At 55.7% G+C, this 11850-nt stretch overlaps 1 protein-coding gene across 1 annotated transcript; it reads left to right on the plus strand.

Moving 5' to 3' along the window:
• Positions 1-3674: 3674 nt before the first annotated feature.
• GALR2 (galanin receptor 2) lies at positions 3675-7502 on the plus strand (the record flags this gene model as incomplete). The annotated part of the gene is made up of 2 exons (XM_052808529.1): positions 3675-4345; positions 5740-7502. Coding segments are annotated over 2 exons (1452 nt in total), but the record flags the coding sequence as incomplete, so codon positions are not given.
• Between the last annotated feature and the right edge of the window lie 4348 nt (positions 7503-11850).

Consider the following 11850-nt stretch of genomic DNA (forward strand, 5'->3'; position numbering starts at 1 on the left):
ATGTGTAGGGCAGCAGGGAGCACCTTTACCCCAGTCTGATTGTATACCTGGTAAAAGAAGAGACCGTCTGCTGTTATTTAAAAGCCCCAAACACACCCAAATCCAGGAGCACTTTCCTGCAGCTATTTAAAGGTATAAACCTGAGGGAAGCAGTGGACACCAGGTCCTCTTGCACGAGGGGTTTAAATATTTGACTCAAGCTTGGAGATACCTCTTTAGGGACAAACACCAAACTGTTTTCCGAATACCTACTGTCCTAAACACTTATGCTAACATAGCCATTATAACACTGAGCATTACAAGCTGCTCCTGATATAGTAAAAGTTGAAAGATCAAGAAAATGAGAATGAGCAAGAGGGAGCCATGAGCAATCACAAAGCTTAATTAAATGTTTGGTGAATTTATGATCTTGCTGAGAAGGCACAAGCAGACGCCTTGCCTGATAGATAGGGCCAGAAAAGATAAGAACTCCTGCCTTTGTTCCCATCCTTGTAGATAATTTAGCTTAAACTAGCCATATGGTTTTACATCACTAATGAAAACTTAGATAATAAGAGCACTAACAAGCATTTTTAGGGACTAACGAGCATTCTTTAGGATAAGATGTACCAAAACATGTAAAGGCCCATACTGCGCAGAATCACCTGAGGAGGGTCAAGTAGCAGACAAGTGAGGAAGACTATGGAAGACCACCAGAGGACTCCTGAAGACCACCAGAGACCTTCAATGCGCCTGCGTAAAGGACATTTGCATATCCTAATAGTTTCCCGGAAAACTAATGAAGGTGTATAACATTTCTCAGAAATCTAGTGAATATGTATGTAGAACATGTACTTAACCTGCACAATTAGGCCTGACGGTGTGCACGATAGGTGGAGTGATCCCCCGTGCACCCAGCGCTGCAATAAAGAATGCCTGCTTTCTAAAACTCCAAAATCGAGTCTTAGAGAGTTTCTTCAGCTGGCTTTTTCGGTATCGCTCCAATAGCTGTTCCCACTGGGCTCACCCCCCCCCAGACCTGTCTCTGCCAGCCCAGGGCTCTGCCTGCCTTTGGGGCCAGCAAGGCTGGCTGCAATTTGCTGCTGCCATGCAACAGCAAGCAGCAATTTTTGCTCCTCTCCCCTTCTGAGGGCTCAGCTATGATCTCTTTTCTCTGATTTCAAAGCTCTCCTTCCCTCTCGTGGACATGAAAGCTCAAAGAGGAAAAAGAAAACCCAAGTCCTCAAGCTGCAGCTTTCCATTGTAAATCTTTTAAGCCATTTCTGTCTGATTTGGATTTCCACTGCATCTCCCAGGGATACATTCCCTATCTAAACCAAACTGCGTTTCAGGATGATGCTTGAACCAAGCAGACACATGTCAGCTGAAGCATGTTTTACAGACAACAGCTCCTCTCTCATGGCCGTGGTGGTTCAGACAGGCTCGGGTTAGGTTGGCACTGCAGCACCTGCGGTCAGATGCCCCAGTGCAAACATGTGCATGTCGCACACCAAGGGACCCGCTCCAACAGCAGAACAGCCATCAGGTTTATCACAGGCACGTTTCTGCCATGCCGCCTTCCTCATATGCTGGCACGAAGCTTTGCTGCTCCTCTGGAGTCTGTAAGCGGGAGGATAAAACTGTCAACTGCTGGCTTGGTGTGTGGATTCCTGCTGCAGAGCTGGCTCTGCTCTTCCCCCAGGGCAGAGGGAGAGGAGGACAACACAAACCTGCAGCGCTGCATCGAGCAGAGCCTCGGTTTAGAGCCTTGCAGTGAGGTGGTGGGTCTAAGCCGCCTTTGGCATCGCAGGGAGAGCTGTGGAGAATAAACCCACTGAGGGTTACCAGCTCCAGAGACTCACACCATGCACAGACCATGCCTGTGCCACCAGCCCCTGCAGCTTGGGAGGGTTGGTAGCCTTACAACATGCCTTTTCCTTTTGCTTTCAGCCACCCTTGGAGACCAGATCCCCAGCCTGCTGCACCCCTGCCCAAGTAACCCATCTACATCTCAGGCCAGGAATTTATTTTGCAGTTTCTGGATGGGGTATCCTCCTACTGATGTTTGCCTACAATGCTGCAGGTGGCAAGTTGCGCTGGTGTTTGGGAAGAAACTGGGTGTTTTAATAGTCCCACTCTGCAGCATGAGGGTAGACCTGGCCTCTCTGTGAGCTGACGGGAGCTCAAGGGAGACCAAAGACATCGCTAGCATCAATAAACACAAATGCTGGTACCTTGCTGTGGCTGTTTGAGGGCACAGGGAGCTGGGGCAGTTCCCGCAGGGTGAAAGCTCCCTGGGACTGGGCTTTCCCCACGAGCTGGCCCTGCAACCTCCAGGGCTGTGGCTGGGGATGCGGTGCAGCCCTCACCGAGGGCAGAAGTGACTCCCCGAGGGCATGTGGCCAGTCTGGGACCAGGAGAGGAAGGCAGAGCTGCTGTGTCTCAGCACCTGCTGTGCCCTGTGGGATGCCTGACATTCTGTGGCACTGCTCCTAATTGCCTGCTTTCCCCTGCGAGATAACGTCAGAACAGGGCGTCCTCACACCAAAGTGGTGTATTTGCTTCCCTGTGCATTCGCTTCCCCATGTACCTCGTCTGTGTAACTGAACAGAAGCCGGTTTGGTGGAGCTGCTCGTGGGCTGCTGAGGGTGAAAGGGGTTCTCTGTCCCATGGCAGCAATGTCACAGGGCTGTGACTGTCCCCTGACCTCCCAGCACTGCCAGCAGGCTTAGATCTGAGTGTCCATTAAGACAACTGAGAAGCTGTGGAGTGGGTTAGGTATAGGAGTAATTGATTTGTTAAATATTTCTCTCTCCACAGGAATAAAGCAAGACAGCCTGGGGGCCAGATAAAGTGTCCTTGGAGAGCTGATTGCACCGGCCAGTCCTGAGACTTCCATCTGTGAAGGCTCTGAAGGAACAAACCAGGCAATTTTGCAGGCAGGAAAAGACGACAGATGTGAAAAAGATTTGTTCTCGCTGCAGTGATTTACCCTGATCCCTCACCCCTGGGGAGAAATATAGATCCTCCCGCAAACCTGATCTCGCCTCTGGGGTGTTTAGGTGCAAGGATTTAGCTGCGTACCAGACAATTTGGACACATTTGCAGCCCGAGAGGACCCCATTCCTAAAAAAATACACGCCACAGCCCCTGGGGTTAGACGAGCCCTCTCCCAATGACCGCTACCGGGGGGAGCAATAAGGGAGACCACCCGGACACCCCACTTTGGGTGTCCAGCTCGGCTACCCCAGCCCCATCCCGGGGGGTCGCGCCACCAAAGGACATTTTGCCCCGCCGGATTTACACCCCCGCCCCCCTCCCGGAGCAAACCGGCCCCGGCCCGAGCCTCTCTCCCCGGGGCGGGCGGGGGGGTGTCCTGCGGCCGTCGCTCGGAGGGCCGGTATTGATCCCCGCGGGGAGCGGAGCCGGGCCGGGCTCCCCTCCCCGGGGCCGCGGCGGAGCGGGCTCGGGGCGCGATGCGCGGGGCCGGGCGGGAGCCGCCCCCCCTCCCCGCTCCGCCGGCGGGAGGGAGAGCGCCGAGCCGCGCCGCACCGCCGGAGCCGCAGCGAGCGGCCGCGGGCTCTCAGCCGACCCGGAGGAGGTGAAGGGCGCCCGGCTCCCGTGCATCCTCCACCCCCCCACCCCGCCCCCCCACCGTGTAACCCCGGCCGGCTCTCCGTGCGCCCCGGCGGGTCCCCCTGCACACTCTCCGTGCACCCCTTTTCGCGTGCATCTCAGGTACGCTCCCTGCTGCACTCTCCGTGCACCCCCTTTTCCTTTGCATCCCTGCTGCGCTCCCCATTGCTCTCTCAGTGCACCCCCTTTCCCGTACATCCCCGCTGACCTCTCCGTGCACCCCTTTTCCCGTGCAATCCCTGGTATACCCCCCATTGCTCTCTCTGTGCACCCCCTTTCCCGTGCATCCCCACGGCGCTCTCCGTGCACCCTCTGCGTGCCTCTCCAGTGCGTTCTCCACGCACGCTCCCCCTGTCCATCCCCACTGCACGCTCTGTGCACTCCCGGCCATGAACAGCTCGGCGGTGGGCTCCGAGGTGGGCTGGCAGCCCGAATCAGTCATCATCCCGCTGGTGTACCTCATCATCTTCCTCGTGGGCACGGCGGGCAACTGCCTGGTCCTGGCCGTGCTGCTACGGAACGGGCAGGTGAAGAACACCACCAACCTCTTCATCCTCAATCTGGGGGTGGCCGACCTCTGCTTCATCCTCTTCTGCGTCCCTTTCCAAGCCACCATCTATACCCTGGATGGCTGGGTGTTCGGGCCCTTCATGTGCAAGGCCGTCCACTTCTTCATCTACCTCACCATGTATGCCAGCAGCTTCACCTTGACCACCGTCTCCCTCGACAGGTAGGAAAGGGGAGGGGGGGGCTGAGGCTCCCCATTCTCTGGATCCCCCCCCCCCAGGCAGGAGAGGGGACAGAATCCCCTGGAGCCAAGCCCTGATTACTGCGACCTCCCGGGACTCCTGGGGGAATTCAGGAGCATTTCCCAGTTCCCCTGTGCAAGGAAATGCAACCACCAAGGATAGGGTCCAGTAGAGAGGGTTGGATTGGGACCCCTGTCCCCAGTGCCCAGCTGGAGGAAGCTTTCAGACCCTGAAGTTGTAGGACTGGTCTGCAGGCTCTGGCAGCTGAAGGGGGGATAGAAAACCAGAGAGACAAAAAGCTCAGTCCCTACACTGCCCCGGCTCTTCCTGGGATATGTGGAGAGAGCCCCTACCCTCCCAACAGCCCACGGCAAAGCAGGCAAACCTCAAGGAGGAGAAAGACACTGGGATGTTTGAGCTGGGACACTGCTTTTCCCACCCTCCCCTTTTATTACCAAAAAGCCCCTTTCTGTCCCAGTGCTGTCCCTTGTCCTAGTGACTGTCCCAGCCTGGCCCAGGGTGGGTTTTAGCTGGGAAGCTGTGTAAAAGGCAGCCTGTTGCTCCTGCCTGCGCTTTACCCCATGCTAGCTCAGCCCCTGCCTCTGCAAGGGCTGGTGAGTTAGTAACCCACAGCAAGCGAGAGGCAGGGAGCTCCTAGTTCTGCTCCGCTCAGTGTCCAAAACCTGAGATGGGATGTGGAAAGTCCCTGTGAAAGTCACCTGGGAAAGAGCTGTGGCAGCCCCAGAGCAGGGCTGGATGTGTCTTGCCATCCCAGCACGGCACTGTGCTGGCTGTTGGGACAGGTTCCCCCCCCCCAGCCCCCCAGGAGGTAAAACACAGCCAGGGTCTGCCTCTCCTTCTGCATCCCACAGAGCTGGGAGGAACAAAGGTGTCGAGCAAGAGGGAGCTTGCACAAGCCCCCACATCTGGTCGTGATTAAGGAACCAGCTAATTACAGAACTGAAAATGGGTGACGCTGTCACATGTGCCAGCATGAGCAACACGGTGTCTGGGGATCCTGGGGACTTGCTCCTGCCTTCATATCCTCACTGCTGCTGTCGCTCGTGCCAGACAGACCGCTGATCAAGTGAGGAGCTGCTGGATTAGGGAGAGGGACAGAAGGGGACCATCCCCATCTTCCCCACAAGCACTGCTGGGAGCAGAGAGGGTGTCGGGACAGGGTCAGGGGAGAGGATCTTCCTCACCCCACTATGATGCACAGGGATCCTGAGAAGCACCAGGGAATCAGGTGTGTGACTAATTACCCTGGAAAGCTCAGATCCATTACTTTTGCCCTTTCTCCAGTCTGCTCTTGGAGCAGCTCTCTGTGCCCTCCCCAGGACTGCAGTCATGTCCCTCTCCCTTTCCTGTGCAGGTATTTGGCCATACGATACCCCCTGCACTCAAGGGAGCTGAGGACACCCAGGAACGCCCTCATGGCCATCTGCTTCATCTGGGGGCTTTCCTTCATCTTCTCAAGTCCTTACCTCAGTTACTACCAGGAATTCCAGTTGGCCAACCTGACTGTCTGCCACCCCATCTGGGAGATCTCCCAGCGCAAGGTCATGGACATCTGCACCTTCATCTTCAGCTACATCATCCCAGTGCTGATCCTGAGCCTCACTTATGTGCGGACTATTCACTACCTGTGGAGGTCCGTGGACCCTCTCCAAGACATGTCAGAGTCCAAGGCGGCCAAGCGGAAGGTCACCAGGATGATCATCATTGTAGCCGTCCTATTCTGCCTCTGTTGGCTGCCCCATCACCTGGTCATCCTCTGCGTCTGGTTCGGGTACTTCCCCCTCAATCATGCTACATACGTGCTCCGCATCCTCTCGCATCTCATCTCCTACGCCAACTCCTGCGTGAACCCCATCGTCTACGCTCTGGTCTCCAAACACTTCCGCAAGGGCTTCAAGAAGATCTTCAGCTGCCTCTTGCACAAGAGGGCAGCCAACAAGGTGCACGTGGCCCAGGTGACAAACACTGTCAGCACGCTGGAGGCAGAGCTCAGTGAGGTGACCCACATCAGCGAAGCCCTGCCCGGGTGCTCTTCCGTGCGGTGCAAGGTCCCAGCCCAGCCCTGGGAGGAGGCAGAGCTGGTGGGACACCAGCAGAAAGCAGATGGCTCCTTCATCACCTTCAAAGTCACCTAGCAGAGCTTCTTCCTATCCCACAGCTTTGCAGTCTCCTGCAGCATCGCAGGCCTGGGGATGGGATACATTTTGGGTTGAAATGCGTCAAATCGTACCCATTTTCATTCAAATGCACCCAGATATCATAACTGTTAAAGCGATGCTGCTGACTACAGACTCAGCCAAGCAACTGACCGTGGATCCAACAGCAGGATTTGCTTCCACCAAGCACTTGCTGAGAGCAGAGAGATCAAACCCCCAAATCAACTCTCATGTGTAATCTCACCTGTTCCTCTGTCAGGGACGAACTTACACCCTGTTGCGTCTACACCTGGAGCCTATTGAAAGCTCTGGTCCCTCCAACCAATGCAGTGTCTGGCTGGAGTTAGCACGGTGCACTTTTAGGGACGTTTGGGAAGTCTTGGTTTGTTTGTGTCCCAGTTCAGGAGCTGGGTCCCAGGGCAGCACTGTCCACAGCCACGTGGGCACAAACCCAGCTCAGGTAGGAAAATCTGGGAGAGAAGCGTGGAAATCAGGAGACAAACCTTCCTCGTGCAGCTGGTGCTGGCTGGGCTTTCATGTCTCCCTGGGGCTCGTGGCTCAGAGGAGGTTTCCCCAAGATGGAGCACAGCTGGAAGCAGCAGCTGTAGCTCAGATGAGCACTGTACTCCAAGTAAGGGACAGCTGAGGGCATGGGCCACTGCCCTGTGCTGCCTACCATGGCTCATCCCCACCATTTCGGTGCGTGCAAGGCTCTGCAGAGCATCTGGAGGTCACCAAGGACCAGCAGGGAGGGAGGCTGTTTGCAGGGGGGGCACAGCCATGGCCCCACAGGAGAGGTTGCGCTGCCAGGGGAAGCAGAGGAGGACATCAGTGGGTCAGCGCTGGGGGAGGATTTTAATGCTTTCAGACAGCTTGGGCATGGCTCAGCATCTCAGCCCAGGGGAAGTGGTTGTGGAGAAGCGCAAAGCAGGGCATGGGCACTGCTTTCCTGCAGCCGCGGCGTGGGGCTGGATGGCCAGGGCTGCGCAAGTGCTGGGGGACTCCAGCCAGCCGGGGAAGCCTCAATAAAACCCTCCACCCTGCATTCCGTGTCCAGCTCCCTTGAGACACCCCACAGTCTGCACTGGAGGAGAGGCGGGTGCTGGAGGGGTGGTGGGACCCACTGGCCCAAGGGAAGTCACAGGCAGCAGGGGCAAAGGAGGGAGTGGGTTACGTCCAAGCACATCCATTGGAGGGGGGGGGCACCGTGGCAGAATGGCACCGCACTCTCCTTGATGCAGCTGTACCCTCGCACAAGAGGCTGACATGGCTCCTGCACCCCCACTCTTAACACTGCAAAGGCTCCACGAGCAGCTGAGCCCTGTGACTGCCAGCAGCTGAGGGCTTTATTTAAAGACCCACCATTTTCGGTACCAGAAGAGCATCACTGGAATAGGATCAATTAACTCTTTTGAAAACCCTGTGGCAGAGCATAGCCAGAGGAGGCAGTGAAAGTGCACAGGAGCTGGGACAAGCTATCCTGAGCATCCCTGCAATTCCCAGGTCTTTACCCCAACAGCACCAAGCACCCGTGAAGATCAGGTCTCTATAAATTGTCATTAAAGGGGGTGTAAGTCTGTCTGCACAGACTTCCCTCCTTGTGAATCCCCCTGGCAGAGCTCCCCAGGACTGGCACGCATTGTAGGAGGCTATTTCTAGCTGGGACCCTGGCTCTCCCTGGGGGTCTGCTCCAGGGTCTGGGTCCCAACACAGCCTTCCTCCACACTGTGCTGCCCTCCACCCATCCCCAGCCTGGCCTTTCTTCCTGGGAAGCTTTTGGCCATAAAACATTTGTTTTCCTCTGCTGACTGTTATTATAACCAGATCTTCCTGTCCCCACACAGAGGGCCATAAATCGGCCACTGCCTCATATCAATAAGCATTATATTTAGTCTAGCCCTGCTCACAGCATAAGTCACAGAGAGCAAGCATATAAACAGCTCCATTACGTACATCTGCATTTATCTCCCCTACTGAACCCTTCCCAACCAGGAAAAACATTGAATCAGCCATGCCAACATGACTAAAAGCCTTATCTTCCTCCCACCCTCATCCACCTCTGCTCTGAGAGCTACAGGATCTGGCCCCAATGGATCCCCCCCACAGAGGGGTTCAACCCCCTCTCCTGGACAAAGTTATTACCTCGCCTTGGGGATGGAAATGTTGTCCCACCACCTCCGCACTGCCCAAGGACAGTGGTCCCTGTGCTGGCATGGCTGGGGGTGCAGTGTCCCCTGTCCCTTCGTGCCATCACAGAAGGGACACTGACCCCCACTTCCCTCCTTCTCGCCCGCCCCAGAGCCAATTTCCCATCACACCCAGCTGCACCCACATATCTCAACCCGAGATGCTGCAGGACATCACAGTGCCAGTGCTGGGGCTGCACCACAGGAAGCCCCATGGGGTCAGTTCCCGCTTTAAAGCCCAGGTTGTTCCCCTTCATGCAGGGCTGAGTTCCCAGAAAGGACAGGAGTTGCTCCTGAGTTCATCTTTTTATAGCATTCACAAGAAAATAAAAATAAGCGGCTCACAGATGTACAAGCCAGCCAGCAACCCTCAATCCATGCCCCATGCCCTCATGAGGGGCTCGAAATCCACATAGAAAGAGCAAGCCTTTGCTTTGAGCCCTGCGGGGGGGTGGATGGGGGGAGGAATCAGGCTGGTATCCAGCTATCTCATCTCACCATAGGGTGAGAGCTGGGGTGTTGGGGGGAAGAACCAAAGAGGAGGAGCAACCCCCCAGGGCTATATTGGGGCTGCTGCTGCTCTTGCTACTGATGCTCACCGTGACCCAGCACACAGCACCCAGCCCCGGGGGACCCATGGGGAGCAGGGCCAGGTGGAGGGGGACCAGCTGTGCCCCAAACTCTTCCCCAGCCCCAGGCAGGCTCCTGGTGCCACCCCCAAGCTGGCCGTGGGAAAAGCTGGGGCCACAGCAGGCCACTGACCTCTGAAAGCCCCAGTGCCAAGCTGTGCCCAGGCTGGGAGATGACTCTGAGGCAGCAAGGCTGGGTCTCTGGGGACTCACTTCTCGCAGCTACATTGGATCCTTCGGCAGCAGCATGGCCACCACAAAACAGCCGAAGAAGAGGGAGACAACTCTGATGGGTGGCTCTGACCCCCGGTGACGGCACTTAGGCTGAATCCTGCAGTCCCACCCTGGCAAAAACAGGCTCACAACCAGCAGGAGAAAAGTACTAAATTACTGTGGATTTGTAAACTCAGTTTGTTTCCTGAATATTTTGGCATTGCATGGGAAAGAAGGCTCAAAATAGTGTTAGCAGCTTACAGCCGTGACTATCAGCCAGAGGAGAAAAGGGTCACCTCTTCAAAACAGCTCATCAAAACCATACACACTGCAGCAACATTGCCGCTTGATGCTCCCTCTTGGCTCGGCTTTGCCGCAGGCAGCTTCTTGGTTTGCAGCTTTAGGTCTTTTTGAGGAGCCCCAACATTGCTGTAACACCAGCACAGCAAGCACCCTGGGACACAGGCGCTCTCATCCTGTTGCAAGGCTCACATCCAGCCCTGGCAGAAATGGGTTTAGAAATAAATAATAATAATAATCAATGGGAAAAGGGTGGGTTTTGCAAATCCCAGGGGTCAGGGTGCAGGCTGTGGGGCACTGGGCCAGCTTTGTGAACAAGCAGCTGACTGCTGAAGGTACAACATGGCTGGAGCATCCCACGGCCCATCTGTCACCCGTGTCAGATAGCAGCAGCCTGGACGCTGGGAGAAGGTGCAAAGGACAAATAACTGTGTGCAGGAACAAACTAGCACCTATGCAACAGCCTGCCCATGGTGCCTCCTGCCCTAAATTACACAGGAGCCACCTCCTGCACCGCCCCAGGGGACACTTAGCCCTGGGCATCCCCCTAAACACACCAGCTGTGCAGCCACCACTGTACCCAATGGTCTGCCGGCATCTTCCCAAGCAAGGGCAAGGCAAGCGGGCACAATGAAAAGGATGTAACATGATAATGAAGTAAAGCCTTTGCCAAAGCTTGGCAAAGCTGATCCCTCAAAGGAGAGGCTTGGAAACTGTCTTTAGCTGGAGAGACACAAAAGCAGCGCTGTGATGCTGCAGTTGAACACACAGAATCAGTAGGAGTGTGTAAGTGGACATGCAAAAAAGCCTAGCAAATGAAAGACAAGCAATTTTTTTAAGCATCACAAGAAATAATTTTGTGTGAACAAGAAGAGTGGTTTGCAGAGACTTCCAGCACACCCACTGATTACATTTAACGCAACACCCCCCCCCCCCCCTCCCGAAAACTAACTTCACTGTCTTGTTGCTGCCTGGCTCCCTCTCACTGGCGAGTGCCAGGCAGGCACTAGCGGAGTTGGGAACTGCGCTCCAGAGACACAACAGGTCCTTGGGGACTGAACAGGTCCTTGGGGACTGAGACCCCGAGAGGGTCTGTAAGGCAGAGCTGGGGAGGACATCACTGCCCTCCACCCACAGACAGACGTTTCCCCATGTGCCGCGCATGCCGGGACTCAGCAGGGTCCAGGCACCGAATGGGGATGGCTTAAGAGAACAGTAGAAAACCAGCATGCAGAGGAAGGAGTTCAGAAGCACAGCTCCGGTCTGCGCAAAGCTGCCCCCAGCCTTTCCGACAGCCTCCCAAGCCTGTGGCTGAGCCCTGCCCTAACCAATTAACTGCTATAGAGCTGCCCAGCCACCCCCAGGACCACTTTGAAGACACATCCCAGGACACCCCTAACTCAGCTCCCAGCCCAAAGCATCGCTGAGTCCCCTCTTCCTAGACTGTGGGCACCACTGACACCGGCTTGTTTCTGGTCACTGTTCAGCAACAAGACAGCAGAGGGTGATGGCAGGCTTGGGACAGGCTCTGCACAGCACTAGCCTGGGGGGCTGCACCTCACTCCTGCCTCCAGCACCCCTGAATCCTCTCTGACTCGCCCCACAGCTCACATGGCTGCTCTCACCCTCACACAGGAGCAGCAAGGTGCTTTGCAATGATTAGACAGCAAAGTCCAGGTTTTCACGGGTCTCTGCGGTTTGACACATCCAACCTGCCCTCCTTGTTTAATGGATCCTCATCCACCCATGTATCCATTGGTACATACTTATTTGTAGGCAGCGAGAGTGAAGCCTGGGCCAGCTGCTGGACCATTACGCCACTTACAGGATACTGCAGAAATAGAAAAAAGCACCCTCCAGCTTATCTGCCATTGCCTCTGCTTGTCTGAGGATGAAACCATTGCCCTCCCACCCGGCCCGTGCCTTGATGAGCCCTTCAAGGGCAAGCACAAGGTTTTGCTGCCAACACAAAACCACAGTG

The sequence above is a fragment of the Harpia harpyja genome, chromosome 14 (genome assembly GCF_026419915.1).
Source record: "Harpia harpyja isolate bHarHar1 chromosome 14, bHarHar1 primary haplotype, whole genome shotgun sequence".
Classification (NCBI taxonomy): domain Eukaryota; kingdom Metazoa; phylum Chordata; class Aves; order Accipitriformes; family Accipitridae; genus Harpia; species Harpia harpyja.